The following is an 18,120-nucleotide window of genomic DNA, read 5'->3' on the forward strand; positions in this document are numbered from 1 at the left end:
TGGCCCGGTGGTGAATACCCGTGGTCAGTGCTAAAGTGTTCAGACACAACCGGGGGCCTAACAATATGCAGCTGGAAATGAAAAGTGGGAAAGGAAACAAAAGCAGAAGTAGTCACTATTACCTGTTGAAAACTGTTTGAAAGGAGAACATCACACTGGAGGAACATCTGCATAAATGTAACAGCAAATGTGGCTTCTGTTGTTGATGCCACTTATCTAACGATTTGGTTTCTAAAGGATTCTCCTCTTCCAAGCTTCTTCACGGATGCTGTGAAGAAGGCGGCGGGACGGCCCCATCCTTCACACAGCAAAAGAAGGCGCAGTCGCAGACCCAGCACACCGATTCCCTGCCACACACTGTTAACCGAATGGCTGCCGCAGGAGGAATAGACGCTACCAGAAGTAATGCAGCCGCAGCGCCGCATGAAAGGACACGAGCAGAGCGCCTCAAGGATGTCCTGTTCATGTGGAACAGCTGCTGTCCCCAAGTGCCAGCGCCCTGGGAAAGGGACAGGCTTTTGAGAATATGAGCAAAGCCTTTCCTTTTTTTGGAGGTCCACCTAGCAGAGCAGAGGATTTCTTTTGACCGTTGCTGTGGGTGTGAAAGGCCTGATAGCGGGAGTGACTGTAGCAGAGGGCTTTCTGGGTTACGACGGTGCAGATGTTTTCTTTGAAGCTCCTAAAGAGCTTTAGGCTGAAGGCTGGCAGCACACCTGAAGGGCTTTAGGCTGAAGGCTGGCAGCACACCAAGGAGGTATCAGTCTGGTGCTACTGTAATTCATGGCTTGGAAGAACTGGTACTACAGGATAAGCATGCTTAGAGTGGAAATTATGGTTATTAATTACCGCTATCAATTAATTTATTGTCATAATGTAGTTTGGCAGCACTAATATTCTGCCATAGTCCAAAACATGAGACAAAATGTCTAATTACCAGTTTGCTGTCTTGAAACTCAGCTCTGTTTTGTATTTCCCTCCCTCTGTTAACAAATGCACACCAAGAACATTTGCCATGAAGTTGCTTCTGATGACTATATTAGTTATTTCGGCATTAGTAAACACTCTATGCTCTGTGTTATTTTATGCACTCATTTATTTAAACTACTTTGGAAAATTGATAGTTCTTATCACTTTGATGGTTTATATCTTTTTGTTTCCTGAAATCTAAATGGTAACGTAGAGAGACTTTTCAGACTGACCATCAAACAAAAGAGCAAATCCAGCTCTGCGTACATAGTAAAGATCATTACCTCTTGTCAGGTTTTTAGTATGATCTCTAACTGGTTCAGCTTTGTTACCAACAGCAAAAAATTGCAACTAGTTTCCACACTTGGTCATGTTACCCTGTCTGTTACTATCCCACATCACTGGCTTTTTTTCCCCTTCAGCTAGTCAGAGTCTAGGGAGTTTTTCCTCTCATCCTAAAGTAGGTGTCTTCACCTGGTCCAATGAATCACTCTAGACATGTTTGACTGTTTGGCCTAGGGCTCCACTGATTGCAATAGAAGCTCAGACAACTGGCTCACGTGTAGTTAGTTACCTTTCATGCAAAAGTCATCACAAGATTTGAGCCCATGAAATAGTGTATATGAACTCCATTCAGCCAGTTCAGATTTAAATATGAAAAGAGGAAAATGAAGTGATGTCTTCTCACTGAGGGTGGGTGCAAAGATGAGTTTAATTAGTTAAAAATATATTAAAATGCTGAACTGCAGAAAACTCTATGAAAATGATCTTCAAAGAAAAAGGGGAACCTAGCAACGGTTTCTGCAAATTTTACAAATGGAAATGTCTTCTCACCACCTAAACTAAAATAAAACTGGCTCAAGATGACACTCTGCTCCTCTGGTTGATGAAGATAAACCTACATTTTCCCCAGCATCTTCATTCATTTTATGCTATGCACCTGTAAAGTTCCTGCACACATGTCCACACTTCATTTACTGCCGTCAGTAGTTCCACTGATAGGCAGTTTTCCTATCATGTAGCTAGTTAACTTAGAAAAACGTGAAATGCAGGTATAAGCCCTGGGTTTTCTAAAATGTCTTGAATGATTAGACACAGGTAGGGATTGGGGAGGGATAATGAGCCCAGATCAGGATTGCCATAAGTTTTTTCAAGCCAAATATGCCAGAAAAATTCATTACTTTAACATCTTTGTGCCTTTCTTTGGTGTAAATGCAAATCAGTTCTTAAGAGGCCTAGAAACCTGAGGAGCAGCCCGTGCCCAGGGGGTGCATCCTGCTGTATGTCCCTTTGCAGTAGGAAAGGCGAGAGGATTCAGGCAAGTAAGTTAAATTATAACAATAAGATAAATAAAGTTAAGAGTTTGTGGTGGGAGTCTGTAACCATGGTGATGAAACCACTTAAGTACATCAGAGGCCAGGGGGACTGGACTGATAGTGCTTAACATCCAGAAAGCCACTTCAACCTCCCAGGTGAGGAAAAAAAACAGTTTATGAAGAACAGAGAATTTTTCACAAAAGAATTTTTACTGAGAAATACTCAACTGATTGAAATATACTTAATATGGTGTGCGTAGGTGCATCATCTGAAATCCAACACAAGAGGCATGATTTTGGCAAAAGCAAAACAACAGATGCTTCTGACAACCAAGTTGTATAACAGATTTCTCTTTCTGCTACCTAGGTCAGCTGTTTCTCACTGAAATTAAAGTTTAACTGAAATGTTAAGGCATCAGCTTAGTATCAGAGGGATAAGAATAAAATATATACAGTTGAGGTATGATCTTGTTTTCCTTTACGTTGATATTTCCACTGCATTCAGCATTTGTTAAAGTTACACCTAACTATAAACTTGTGGATAAGGTTTTTTTGGTTTGGTTTTATTTTTACCTTTATCATAGCAACTATATGTAATAGTTGCTAAATCAGAACTATTTAATTCATTTTCCATTTGTACATATATTTGGATGGAGTTTCTAAGGGCACAGTGTTATTTAGTCTGTATTCAACTCAGCAAAACAAATTACAACAGTTTAACAAGAAATAGAGAGAGGAGGAGGGAAGACTAATTTTGGAAAAAGATTATTTCCTCTGATGCCTTGGAAATATACTTTGCAATATATAAGGGCTAATATCCCTCTGCAATATCCGCATGTCTGTGTGCATTTGTGAGGGAGAAAGAAGATGGGGAAGGTGGAAGATTTTTCCTGCAGGTTGGACACATGGGTAGACTTCCAGTCCGAGGGGAGGGGGAGATTGGGAGGAAATCTGGTCTTTTTAGGTTTTGCTGATTAGGATTTTGCTAATGGGGAGTTTCTCTGAGAATGTATTTTGCTGTTGTTATGGTTTGAACTGCAGAATTGTCCCAAGGCTTTATGTTTTCTCATGCTGAGCGACACCTGCTTTTTCAGTCCCTTCTCATTCCTGGAACTGATACGTGTAGAGGCCGTGCTGTAGCTGCAACAAGCTTCTTAAAGTCAATGGCGATCTCTGAAAGTTTGTGTGTAATGCAAAATAAAGCCCTACATAAATAAGATGACAGGCAAACAGATAAACAATAAACAACAGAAAACAAAAATGTAAGCATAATGTCAAGGATGCATGTGCGTTGTAGTTGATCTTTTTAAAAATACTGCTTAGGAAACAAGACGAAACTTGATGAACGTGGTGTCCAAGTACATCTTTGCTGCCCTACTGTTGCCTCCTGCTGCAGAGGTGCTGCGTGTGACTGGTGGCACTACATTTGTTTTTAGAAACAATGCCCTGATGGCTGGTTACTGAAATGTCACCTGGCACCTCTGCCACACAGGGGTGTGGGACCAGCCTTGGTCTTTCAGCAGGAAGGAGTTCTTGTCCTTCCTCTGCTGTATCTCCAGCTCCAGACAGACCTGCCTTGAGGTTTAATTTTCCTTTTCCTTGAAGAACGGTGTTTACTTTCTAGCCCAGTTGTCTAAGAAGGCATGCCCACATGCATGCACATATCTGTCTCTGTTTACCCCCATGCTTAACTTTTAAACCCAACGAACAATTTCAGAGAAATCTGACAGCAGGGAAAAGCTCTCAGCTGGATAAGCATCTCTACAGCCCCCCAGGGAGGCTACAGAGACATTATCCCTATTTCTCATGTGCAATGTAATAATGAGAAGGCAGCTCAGCTACATAAGCTTTTAACTGACCACAAGAAGTCTGTATTCATTTCAGTTGTGTAATAAAGAAATAGGACCTGTAGCTGGCTGAGAACTTTGTAGACTGACAGAAGGAAAGGAAGTGGGAATTATTTGAACAGAGAAGGCATTCGTTATACATTGTAAAGCCCTACCACTTGTACTTTGCTGAACTGGGACATGTTTTGATTCGGATGTTTAGACATTGGCTAATAAGAGTGTTTAGATAAGATGACTGTGAGGTTGGACTGTTTTGACACCAAGGCTGTTTAAAAGCTATTTTTTAGGTCACTGTGACGTTAGTGGTATTGTAAATGTGGAACTACTAGGCATGGAAGTGAACTGCTTTTAGTCAGTGAAATACCTTACATAAACTGTGGTGAATCCATAAAGAAGTATGTAGATTTGATGATCTGAGTTATAAAAAGTGTGTTTGAGGAATAGCCACAGATCTCCCTAAAATAATACCTTGGCCATTTGTGATTCATTTTGTCCTGCCAAGCCAAGAAAGTTGTGACCCAGAAACAGATAACAAAGCGCTGCCAAGTTTTTGCTTTGGAAGGTGTTTCGTTTGAGTGGCTGCAATGGTGTAAACAGGAAGTAATTTTGCCTCTTAATTTCTGCTGAGGTAAACCTTTGGATTTTGTAATAATTTTAATATATCTCATCAGACTTGAACCTAACAATGCTAACTGAACCTTGTGTAATCTAACACAGCAGCTTGCCCTGTCATGAGAAAAATGTCAATTAGAAATCACAGTTGATCTCTAGAAAAAATTCTTGGGAAAATAAGTCTTGCCCATTTACTGTTCACAGAACTGTGTGGTCTGTAGTATGCTTGACATTTGGGAGCCTTCCCAGTCTAGGAAAATATAAATACATACAGTATCAATATTTACGTGTTATTAAATCACCAACAGCAGAAGCTGTAATCTGAAGGGCTATGTGGTGTAGCTTTCATATGAAGTACCTTCCGTAATATGCCACTTAAAATGAATATAAACAGTTTATAATACGCAATTTCTGAAATTTATTGCAGCCTTGAACATTACACTGCACTTACTACAACGGACCTTACGGCTGTAAACTATTGTAACATGTATCATCTACACATCAGCGATGACCATTATCAATCAGGTACAAACAACTATTTCCAGCATCACTTACAAAGAGCAATTTTAAATTGTCCCTTTAAAAAGCTTCAGTAAAGACCAGATTTTTTTCTTCAGGTAAATATCCATTTATTTTCAGGTACAATCTGACCTATTAATGAACCTTATTGAAACTATAGCCACAAGCACTGATACAAATAGCTTTTTCCATTCTTAACACAAATATAGTTTCGTAAATCAAAGCTACCATGCATTTCTGATTATTCTTAAGAGAAAACGTCATTCAAATATATTCATTGCTTAATTTCTGCCACCCACTCTGCCACGCACTAAGTTTTCATCGCTCTATGTAGTAAGTCCAGACTACTTCCTGGGCGAGACAGCTCCCGTAGGCAGGGCAAACCTCGTGCGAAGGTAAACCTTTCCCTTCCATTAATTAACAGCTTTTATCACTAATAATGAGACTGTACACACACTAAAAAAAAAAAAAAAAGCTCCTGTGCATAATAATTTCATGTGTGGCCTTGACTGCCAGAAGACTGCCTGCCCACGAGAAGGAAGATGTGTGTGGGCAGGGAGTTAGCTCTCTGAGGGATGGAGCCAGCTGAAGGTCTTGCAACAGAAACAGAAGCGTAGCAGGCAGCGAGGGAGTCACACTTCAGGATAGTGTCTTATCAGGCGTGTCAGTATATCCCCAGGATGGGTTTTAGTGTGGAGGGGGTGAGATGAGAAGTCTCTTACAGTTCTAAGATATAATTTTGTTTTTTTGGAGGAGATAAAAGATGCTGACACTCTTATGGTACGTTTCTGGTTTGTGTAAGAAGGAAGAAATGCAGCAAGGAAAATCCTCTCACAAATTGATTGACCCTTTAGCATCTGAATCCATGTACAGTTCACGTATCATCACCTAGAAAACAATCAAAGGGAATCAAAACAAAAAACACAGATCTTGTATCTCTTTGAAGAAAATACTAGGTTTATTTCAGGGTTGCTCTCCAGATGAGGCACTAGGCATGCTGAATGATAGTTGTTAAATGCTAAGAAAAATGGGTAATCACTAAGAGAAGAAGGGAAATATACAAGTGGGTTCTCAAAGTTCTTATCTGTATGCTTTTTTGCCTTCAAGAAAATAGCTAAGGATCATTGCATGCAAAAAAAAAAAAAATCAAACATCTTAAGCTCAATGCTTAAGGAGTTGTGTTGTCATAGTGAAGCAGGACTAGAAAAGATCTCAAGAGACCATTACACTGTGCCTCTGCCCCAAGACAGGATTAACAATGCCAATGTCATTTCTGACGGATGTTTAGCAATGTCATCTTAAAGACTTTTACTGAGAAAGATGTCATAACCTCCCTAGGCAATCTACTCCAGTGCTTAATTACCCTTATTCTTAGGAAGTTTTTCTGAAGCCTTGCTTTTGTCTTTCTTACAGTTAAGCCCATTACCTCTTGTCCTGCCAGTCTTGGCCATAAAGAACAGATTACAGTCACATCCAACTATCCATCAACGACACATTCCTGAAAAAAGCAGGATAGCAAAAGCAGTTTTTCCCATAAGAATTAATGTGATGGGGGGAAATGCGAACAGGGACTTCAGAATTACACGGTTTAAATCCACAGGGAGCAGGAGCAGGATCACTGGGAGGAGAGTCTGGCTTTTCAGCAGCTGACTGTTCAGCGTGGATCACTGTTCTGAAAGATATCAGCTGTGCTATCTATAAGACTGAATGTCCAAGAAAACTCTTGCAGTGTAAGCATTCTTGATGTCTCTTTCTGGACAGTTGCATTTTTATCATCTTCCTTAGATGAATCAAGGTCAATCAACTCAATCATAGGCAAAGGACAGAAAAATGGGGTAATGATGTTGGTTAGTGGAGCACAGTATTAAATGGTCAGCAGCAGAACTCCTAAGTGGTGGGCAGAGAAGTGGAGGACAGCGAGGTGCTGCTGTATTCCCTTAATGTCTGCTGAACCCTTTTACACATACAGAAATGATTGTCAAGTTCCCCCAGTATTTTCTCTCCTGCGAGCGATCCAACACCCACTTGCTCTGCCTTTTGCTGCTGTTCGTGTCTACAAGTAGTGAAATGGGTTCAGAGAGGTGACCTGGTCACTTTTTATTTTGTGGACCAGCTTGCTTTCTGGAAGGATCGGCTGCCTGAACTAGTAGGAGAAAGAAGGATTGCAGCTGCCTCAGCTGATAGCAGCTTAAATCTCACTGGAGTTGTAGTGCTGCTTCTCAAACACCATCCTGCTGTAACTTCAGCCTAATACAATACTACATTTTTTAACATTTGAGGATGAGGAAGATCCTAGCGCAGTATCTTTAAGCCTGGATACCAAAGATTTGGCACCTGAAACTGTTTGGGCTCCTACATAAAAGCAACTTAATTTTCCAGGGTTTTGAGCAGTCTTTTGACTCAACATAACATAGTGATGTTTTAACAGAGCAATTTTTATTTAAGAGCCTAAACACAGATTCAGACATGTAAATCCAGACAGGCAGTTTTGAAATAAACTCAGAAGTAAAACCAAACACAAACCTTTAAGACCAGAACTATGCACATGTATGATGTGAAACCGTGAGGGGGGGGAAAAATGGGTTTTAGCAATGAAGCTAAATCTAAGATTAACTTATCTATGTAAGGTTATATTATAGAGTCTCAAACTATGAGTTGTTTTTATTTTGATCTAATTATCTCACTATTCTTAATAAATATCACAAGTTTGATTGAAGCGTGGAGGTGAACAAATGCGTGGAAAATGTCTACTGACTGTGAACAAGGGTAAGGGGTGAAGGTGGCCGTGGGAAGAGGTTAATATGTGGTTGCTATATGCTTTTGGGGTGGACTTCATATACCCATCACCCCTCTGGGGTAAGAGCAGCAGGTCCCCATCCCTCTGGGATGGGCCTTTGTTTGCTGGGGGATGGGCGTATCTCATGTGCAGGCAGAGTGAACTCTCCCCGTGGGATGGCTGTGTGTGTGAGAAACGCACAATCACTTATCCCTCTGGAACAGGGTGATGGGGTCCCTCACACTGACCAAGCCCCGTACAGGGGGTAATAGTTTCCAGGGATAGCTCTGCCTTGCAATCAAATTGCAAAATGGCTGGCACCTGACGACTCTTGGGGCTGCTGCCAGGGGCAGCCTGTGTCTGAGAGGTCACAGGCCTCTTCTCCATAGACATCTCCTCACTGCTGTCCTCTCCCTGAAGGCTTACAGCATGGGGTACGGGCTGCACCCAGGCATTGACAGCAGGGGGGCGTACTGACCATGAGGCAGCTCCTTCCTTCTGGCAGGTGGTATCATGGTGGTAGGAAACCAGCTCATCGCTGCAGTTGACCCTCTCCACAGTGGATCTGGGTGTGCCACAGCAGAAGCACCAGCAGCCCAGCAGGTTGCTGAAAGCCCACCTGAAGTCTGTGTTGAAAGCATAGATCACTGGATTCACTGAGGAGTTGGCCCAGCCAAACCACACAAAGATGTTGAAGGTGGTTTGGCCAACGCAGGGTGACTGTCCTTCATGGTCACTCTCCAGCTCGGGCTGGCAGAAAGGCAACAGACAGTTGAGCAGGAAGAAGGGCAGCCAGCAGCAAACGAAGACTCCCATTATGATAGCGAGGGTCTGCAGCACCTTGGTCTCCTTGTGCAGGGAACTCCGCAAAGAGGAGGTAGGCTCCTTGCCATGAGCTGGCCACTGCCCCCCTGCTCGCTCAAGGGTGGAGATGCGGCGGATCTGGGCCTGGGCAATTCGGTAGATCCTGGTATAGGTGATGATCATGATGGCCACGGGGATGTAGAAGCTGATAAGGGAGGAGGTGATGGCATAAGTGCGGTTCAGGCTGACATCACAGCGGGGCGTCCCAGGCAGCCAGGAGCCTGGATATCTCATGTCCTTGGCTTTATGCCAGTGTAGCTGCACTGGGACGAAGGAGATGAGGATGGAGAGGGCCCAGGCCACGGCTATCATAGCGCAGGCAAGGCGCCGTGTCATCCTGCGCTCATAGCGAAAGGGGCTGGCGATGGCCCAGTACCGGTCCAGGCTGATGATGCAGAGGTGGAGGATGGAGGCGGTGGAGCACATGATGTCAAAGGCCACCCAGGTGTCACAAAAGCGGCTGCTGAAGAGCCAGGAGCCACCGGCCACCTCGGTGACCGCCTTCCAGGGCATGACCAGGAGGGCCACGCAGAGGTCCGAGACGGCCAGCGACAGCACGAACCAGTTGGTGACCTTGGCGCGCAGGTGGCGGAAGCGCAGGATGGCCAGGCACACCAGCGCGTTGCCCACCAGCGTGCTCAGCACCAGGGCGCCCAGCAGGCACCCGGTGAGGGCCCGCAGCGCCCGCGGGCCGCCCCCCGCCGCCGCGTTCCCCATCAAGGGCGCTCCCCCGGCCGCCGCGGCTGCGCCCGCGGGGTAGCGCCGGCGTCGCTCCCCCGGAGGAAGGGCCGGCCCCGCTCCCCCGGCCCCCCCGGGCCGCGCCTGACGGCGGGACGCCCCCCGAGGGGGCGGCGGGGCCCCTGGCGGCCGGCGCCGTCCGGGACTGGGAGGGCGGCCGCCCGCGGGAGCATCTCTGTCCGCCGCCCCCGCCGCCTGCCTCAGTTTCCCCCGCGGCGGGCGGCGGGGCGGGCTGCCTCGGGGCTACTCACCGCGCCGCCCGCTTGGGGCCGCCCGCCTTTCGCCTCGCCGCGGCTCCTTCCGAGGAAGGGCCCGTCCCGCTCCGGCGCGAGCGGAGCGGCGGTGGGGCTGCGCCGTGCTGGGGGAGGCCGGCGGCTTTCTGCCCGGAGCGCTGGGACGGGCGAGCGGCAACTTTCCGTGGCCTCCGTGTGCCGCACGCCGGCGGGCTGCGGCTCCCCGTGCGGCTGGAGGGAGCAGAGGGGCGAGCCCGCCTTCAGACGGAGCTTGCGGCCGGGTGGGGGATGGCGTGGAAAGTCCCCAGGATCAAGCGACCGTCTTAACTGCACGGAGGGAGATCCCCCCGCAGCACCGCCCGGGGAAGAGTCCTTTTTCAGGTCTTCAGTCTGTACTTGCGTAAGTGTCAGGGACGAGGATCTGGGGCTTTCCAGGCATCTCCTTCTTTTGGAGACCACAGTCAAATTTCAGGTCTCTTAAAGGGCAGGATAGCACTTCGCGTCTGTTTGCATTGAGAATGCTATCAAATCTGGGTATTGGAAGCTGTGTTTTCACCAAAACAGTATTTTGCTATTTATTTTTTGTTTTGAATGGAAATCCTATGTGAAGAAACCAAAAGCATAGAAACCTGAGACATCCCTAGTTTGGATTTGTTGCATTGTGGCAGAAGGTTGTTCATGCATTTCCTCAGACACAAGCACCCAAAACCTGCCTCTATTTTTCAGCCAAAGGTGTTATCTGATGTATTTCAACAGTCTTCCATTTGCTGTTATAATAATATACATGTTGTCGTATAAATGTCTTGCATATATTTACAGCCTACTTTCAATAAAGTATCCTAATGCAAATAGGGTATAATCCTTTATTTTGGAAGAATTTATATGGTAATCCTGTCATGAGAAAAAAGACATTGGGATGTGAATAGAAAATATCAACTCATGTAATTAATTAACATGGCAAACGGGTATTTATTTTTAGATGAGGTATTTTATATTTTCTTTTTGCCCCCTAATTAAAACTGCTTCATCCACTAATGCAATACAAATAATTTTCAAGCCACTAAGTCTCTGATTTCCATTGTACTGTTATGATATTCTTGGTAATTAGAACAGAGACTGGAAATTTTTTAAACAAATTTTGAACAGCAAAGCTGGCAGCTTAGCCTGTAAAAATCAGCATATTTAAGATAAACTGGCTGGATTGTACCAGTTCATAACAGATTGTCAACTTTTGGTCATGTTTTTTAAGATCCTAGTTGCTTTGTGCCTTGGAGACCAGAGTCTTCGTAATGCAGCCCACTGTGTTATTCCTGCTGTGACACTGAAAACTGGAATACGCTTCTTGTTAATGTGTTAGTATAAGACTAACTCGTAATTCAAACAATTTACCTAGAATCTTCTCTGATAAAATATATACCTTGTTAAAACAGTAGTAGCTGTCAAAATAACATAGGCTGTAAGATAAGCGCCAGCTCCACACCTTGTCTTACTTGGAACTATCTGTAGTTCCACGTACGTGGATTTTGCCAACATCTGCAAACCACGGTACATCTCTGATTTTCGCTCCAATACTAAGGGCTAAATCTTAGTTTGTAAGAATTATCTACATGCTTGCTAATTTGACTCAGTACATTTACTCTTATTTAACAATCAATAAAATGACCCTGAAGAACAGAATATATTTGTGAAGAACGGTAAATAGCACAGTAGATGGAATTAAGGCAATATAGCACTGAAAAGGAGAGAGCAATGCTTTTGCATATTCAGCAGATAGTAGTGCTACAGGGCCCTGTAGCGGAAGGTAGCTAACATTATCCTTATAAAAACAACTGTTTTCAGTGTCTCTGTGTGTCTCCGGTTCCCAGGATCTCATTATGCTCTACAAATATCTCTAGCTCCTTTTTAGCATGCGTTATAAAGGGCAGTGTATGTGATCATGCTGGTTTGTGTGCATATGTTTTTATGCAAGCGCCCTACCTCAAAATTTTGAGGCTCTTGGCTGAAGTCAAATCTGACTGAGAGGTAGATGTCTCGGAAAATTAATTTCCTACCATTTTAATTAAAGTAGGCATCTGGGTAGAAGTCAGAACCCCTACTAGTATCCTCACCGAAAGGAAGGTTGCAGTGCGGACTCAACCCTTATTAAACACAAGAGAATCCACACAGAGGGAGACATTATGAATGCTCTTATCCTAAAGAAAACATCAACAGGCACATTCATCTTCTTAGATACCAGAGGATCCAAGTGCAAGATGCAAATGCTTAAGAAACTATACAGTGAGTCTGTGGCAAAGACAGGAATAGAAACATTGCCCCGCTCTTATTCCTATATTGGGCACGGTGGAGTGAAGTGTAGGCTTATCGGAGAGGGAGGAAAGAGAGACACAGGGGAAAACACAACACTCTATGAAAATCAGTGTGTGCAGTGAGTTGAAAATGCTGTAAACTTTGATTTTAAGGCCTGTAGCTATTTCTTGAATTAATCTTACTCAGGATAGAATAGGAAGGGTCTGAGCAAAATAATGTAAAAAATACTGATGGACTGGATAAAACGGTCTCTCGTGACTCCAGAAAATTCGCAAGCTCATTCCATCTGTGAAAAAATAAACTTACCCGGAGAATATATGTAAAACATATTGCAATGTATATAATGTCTCTATATTGTATGTTTTTTAAATGCAGTCACTGTATTCAAAATATCTCTCTCCCTCCAAGAAGAGAAAGAAGGAAGCCTGGACAGACAGATCTATATAAGAAAACAAAATCAGTTTCCTTCTCCCTCCCCTTTCGTTCTCCTTGTCTTACTTCTTCCTTGTAAAACTACCTCATCCTAGACTCAGTGCTCACATATTTATAGCACATATTATGATTAAGAGGAGATCTGATTCAAAACTTAAAATTAAGCTTTTAATGGTTTACTGTGATTGCATTCGGAGCTCATGCCTCTGTCTAGGTCCCCGATGTGCTAGCTGGCTGGACAACTGAAGCAGGTTAAAACTCAGCGCTCAACAGGACATGCTATTTCAACCCAAGCCTCAAGGTGCCTCCTGGAAGGACACCACAGTTCTGGTGTCCTGTGCCGTCATGCTGCAGTCTGCTGGGGAGAATGAGCCTCAGCAGGTTAACGGCAGGGACCGCGCTGTGCCTGCAAGCTGCCTGCAGACCAATGCCAAGTCTCACTGACGTTACGTCGTCTCATAAAAACGGCAACTGTAGATTTCAGCCACATCTATCCAGTGCCAATCATTACTGCCTTGCCAAACGAATGTAATACCAACACTGGTTAATTAAATAGTTCATTTAATTCTGAGATCTTGCCCAAATGGGGGACCATTATTATAACAACTTCTTGAAGTAGTATCATTTAATGGAATGTGATCACACCGTGTAAAGATATATTGAGGTACTGGTAAAATGATGCTCTGAATAAGTTGTCTTCCTTGCAGTCTGAAAAACCATTGATAGTATGTGAATCAGACTAAACTGGGTTTCGTGATTACCTTTACAGCTACTTTTGGGGACTGATTTTAAATGTCTTGGAAGAAAATGTCACTGAAGGCAATAACGTTACATCTGAAACCAATATTACGTGTCTATCCATCTATCCATCTCTGTATAGCTAAAGAATCTATCCAATTTTGTACATATATGTGTGTGTACGCTTATCATCTTGGCTTTATATATTATATTCGTGCTTTCAATGCCATGTGAGTTCTGTGAACTTGATCATATACTGAGACAGCTAATCTATTTGTATAGTGAATCCAGCATTTACTGTTGAAAATAAATGACCTTTTTATTACAGAGATATGGATTAGCTGTATGATAGAACTGGAAGTCACTGAATAATTCATTGTTTCAGAAACTGTCTACACAAGTTAAAGAAAGAATAACTAAATCAACAGCTAAGTATCAAAATCATGTTTAGTCTGTTCAGGCTTAACAGAAATAATTTGAAGGTGTGATGTCCAATACGGAGTCCACTGTAGCTCTTCACATCATTTGAAGTTAATATGGTTCTTAAAGTGATTTCACTATAAGTTGTTTAGTAAATCAGCTCTTGAGTTTGGAATACCTTTAAAGTTAAGTAAGGAAGAATAAAAGCATTGTAATATCTAACTAAATTACTTTTCTGGGAAAAGTGCCTGGCTTCTCTCCCAGACATAAAGGCCAGAGATGTCAAATTAACTTTTTGGAAAGGCCCTCCAAGCATCACTATATGATAGCTTATGAATACCAGTCTGTGGGGATGCTGTGATGCTTTCATATGATCTAGTTTGGAAGACAACCCTATTCGCAATTGGGATTACCTGTGTCAGGGTGCTAGGAGAACAGTAAGTACAGGTAAATGGCTTTCCCACAACACTTGCTGGTATCACAACGCAATGGGTACTCAGCAGTGAAGATGACGCTACCTCTTGTGTGTTTGGACCACTAAGAGGCTAAACAGATTTCTTTGAGAGATAAAGGGAAGTTTCTTAATTTTTTTAGCAATCTTTAATGAAAGATACTATTTAAGGAATTTTAAATTTCAAAGAATAATTGCCATCAATTCTCCCTTGTTGCCATTTTGACAAAATCAAGACAGTATTTTATACCAGCTCAGCAAGAGATGATGTCTCTTTGCAGAAACTTTGCCAATCAGATCCTTTCCTGCCATAATCAATAAGGTGTTTTATTGTAGTGTGGTTGACAAATTGACTGGGTGCAGGGTCTCTGCATTATCTGTGTATCTGTTTTATGTAATCTAAACAGAGTGGTTCTATGTTCTTCTACTGACTGGATCATTCAGGCTTTGCCTAAACTGAGCTGTAGGTGTGTATTGCAGCATGCTCCAACATCTTCATCCAGACCGGGAACTTCATTAGAGCACGTCCTGGCTCCCTTCCCGCTGTTGTACCCAAGTTTCCTTCCCACGGATGCCAGTGTGCCCAGGGAGTGACTGGGTTAGCACACACCGGAGTCTCTCGTTGAGGCAGGGTCAGGACATATCTAGGAAGTATACACAAGAATATCTGGACCTAAAAGTTTGCATATTTTTAGAGTTTTAGAGTGCAGAGATTGTGGGCATTAGAGGCCTGATAGTGGCTTCCAGCAGATATCAAGGCATTTGGTTGAGAGTCTACTGAGCTATCCTTTTCAATCCAATGTCTTGAGTAAACACCTCTCATTGGGAATGCCTGGAGGCGGCACTGTAGAATTATAATTTAAATACAGGTGCACTATTTTGACCCTCCAGGTCTCACACAAAAGCTGCATATTTTTGCTAACAGCCTAACCACTTCATCTGTAACTGCTTTCAGAGTTCTTGGGTATGCCACCTGGATGCGATGACTCTTATGCTTTTAAAATGATTGGATTGCTCGGATTTATCTCATAGCTACCCTTCAGTCTGAGAGAATGCTTTATTTTCACCACTAGGAAAGATTAGGTCAAGAGTAGCTCTCTTCCCATCACATTCTCCAGTTTAGAACTGAAGTAGAGAAGACAACATTGTCCTTCCTAGGACTGCCTAAATCTTGATTTGATTATTCCCTTTAACCTCTGGTGATACAGGAGACGCACAGATCCATTTAGGGCCATACCAACCCTTCTAATTCCTTTCCTATCCTCTGTCTGTTGTAGTTTACTATTCCTGAGGCTGTTTTCAGTAGTTCGTTTTGGAGCTGGACCCCAGAATTCAAAAGGACTGCACTTTGGCTTTGCTATTGCTGGGCATTCATCATTTAGCCACATTGGGTATGTGGCAAACTGCTTTCCTGGTATTCAGAGGTACACATCTGTTTGAATGTCTCTGTGGTTTCCTTAAGCCATAGCTAGCGCTAATGTAAGGATTCTGCCTCCTTCACTGTTCCCTTACTTGAGCATTTTTGTTAGTTTTGTCATTTTATGGAAGTCTACCATTTCAAATATAATTAATGTGATTAGCAGATGACTACTCTAAATAATAGATACTGTAAATAACAAAAGAGTATAAGGTATATTTAAGTGATAAACTTTTTTTTTTAAATAATAGATAGATTTAAAAATGCTTTTAAAAGATATAAAAATAAATATGTGAAGACTGAAGCAGTGTAGGAGGTCCAATCAACTGCCATTTGAATTGCAACTTTAATGTGAACAGCATGAAAGAGAACAACTAATTCGAAAGGGTTTGCTTTGCAAAGCAACATTTCATAGCTGTGCATTTAACCTGAGCTACCTTACTTCATATTACGGTAATTCAGCCCATTCTCCAGGGAAGTTCTGTGTTGATGTCACACTGATAAGCTCATCACATTGTTTTCTTTTATCAAGGTATTATTCCTTCCATTATTCTTCAGAACTAGCATAAGTGAGTTTCTTGGTTTTTCTCCATTTGGTGTTCTCAGTGGCTTAGCTTTTATCAGCTCCCTCGTCTCATCCCTCGCCAGCACAGTTCTAGTTAGCTGCTTCCACCAAAGAAGCTCAGATCAGAGAACAGGGCTGGCAATTCATCACCCCTGGCCCACTGCCCTGGACCTTCCCAGGGGGGTGCCTGTGACTGAACACTAGTATTTTTCATTCAGCACCTTCAAAGGCAAATACCTTTAGGCAGGTACCCTTCCCAACTCGGGCAGGGATGAAATGCCCAGTGTGACATTTAGGTACAAGTCCAAAATCCAGAAGGTAAAACCAGAAGCTTTAATGCCCAGGCAGCCCTGGGACAGTGCTCTTGCCTATTCTGATCTTGAGCAGCATTCACTGGCAGCCATGAAGCACCCCTGTAAGGCAAGGCAGCATACAAGCTGACCAGAGTAATGTTGGGGTTGAGTTGGCTCCTGACACAGCCCATAATTTAGGAGGCAGAAAGACGGTTTCAATGCAATCGTTGCCCTCTTAGACGTGAGCTGTATTTTTGAGTTGCACAGCACAAAAGCCAGCATTTTCTCTATTGAACAGCGCAACGTGTCCATGTATTTTATGGCAGTGGCTGCCTTTTTCCAGAGAGGCAGAGCACAGTAAAAAGCTTTTAGCCAGTGTTTACTCTCGATTAAAGTAATCAAGATAATAATAATGTGAAAACCAGTCTATAATAAAGTGTTGACTATTTCAAAATGCTACCTCTGTATACTTTAGGATACAAATGCTTCATTGACCGTCATTGCATTTCTAAAACAAGCTTTAAAATGAAGATTAAAAAATGCAATCCATCATATGTTTCCAATAGAGGGCACACACAGCACTTTGCAGAATGAAAAATTTTTGAAATCCACTCTTACTAACTGATGTGGCAGAACTATTGCCAAATCATATTCAGATTCCTATAGAAATTAATAATTTGTGCTCCACTTCCAACAATAAGTTCTCTCTCTGGTTTGCTTCAGCATATGTAAATTTTGATTATTCAGAAAATCAGTGTGAGTTTTCCTTACTTTTTTTGCCCACATCCCCACAACATGTAAATAGTTTTTTGAGAGAAGATGGGTGGTATTTTCGAAGGGTAGACTGCAAATGGATTTTCTGTCTATAAGGGACAGTGCTCAGCACTCAGCATCAAGAAGGGCAATTAAATCTCTACTCAAAATGATTTGACTTTAAAGAATTTCAGACAGCCACAGCCATTGCTTTTTGTTTTATTTTGTGTTCACTTATTTTAGAGGTTTAGTGAAACAGATCCTGTCAGCAAGCTGGAAAGCTTTCTAGCACCCAGCAGCTGTGATACATGACAGCCACTGAATTTTAGTGTTTCAGAAGGACCATTTCAATCTCTCGTCTTGCTAAAAGTCTGCATGCAGCCACTATCGGAACTGGTGGACTACACGGTCAGACAACAGAGATGATGCACAATTGTTTCTGTCCTGAAGAGATGACCACGCCACTGCCACCAGTAAGGCTTCGTGCTTGGATAACCTGGGTTTGAGGAATAACAACAATTAGGTACACAGAACGTAAGCAAGACGGAAGTGAAGCCAGGAGGCAGCTTAAAGCTTTTTGAAGGCTTCACTCTTCTTTCTTTGAAGATCCCACATCCCTACAATCTATCCAACCTGTATTTTAGACCAATCTTTGGATTCCTCTCAAACACTCATTTGACAGCACAAACTTTCTATTATCTAAGCTAGGTTATTAGCCCATACTGGCAAGCGAAGGCAAGCCTAATTTACCCATTGACTGCAAGCTCATGGCTGGACTACAGCATTTAAAGTAAACAGGCATTGATGTTCAAGGACACTTACAGACCTGTGGGCACAACAGATAAGGTCTCCACAGCCTACACTGGCTGTTTT

At 43.0% G+C, this 18,120-nt stretch overlaps 1 protein-coding gene across 1 annotated transcript; it reads right to left on the reverse strand.

The window, feature by feature from the left end:
• Positions 1–5,144: 5,144 nt before the first annotated feature.
• Positions 5,145–9,617, reverse strand: LOC143160701 (D(1)-like dopamine receptor). The gene has a single exon (XM_076338751.1). It carries the CDS (start codon positions 9,615–9,617, stop codon positions 8,244–8,246), a length of 1,374 nt encoding a protein of 457 aa, XP_076194866.1. The 3' UTR covers positions 5,145–8,243.
• Positions 9,618–18,120: the final 8,503 nt, after the last annotated feature.

Source organism: Aptenodytes patagonicus, chromosome 5 (assembly GCF_965638725.1).
Source record: "Aptenodytes patagonicus chromosome 5, bAptPat1.pri.cur, whole genome shotgun sequence".
Classification (NCBI taxonomy): Eukaryota; Metazoa; Chordata; class Aves; order Sphenisciformes; family Spheniscidae; genus Aptenodytes; species Aptenodytes patagonicus.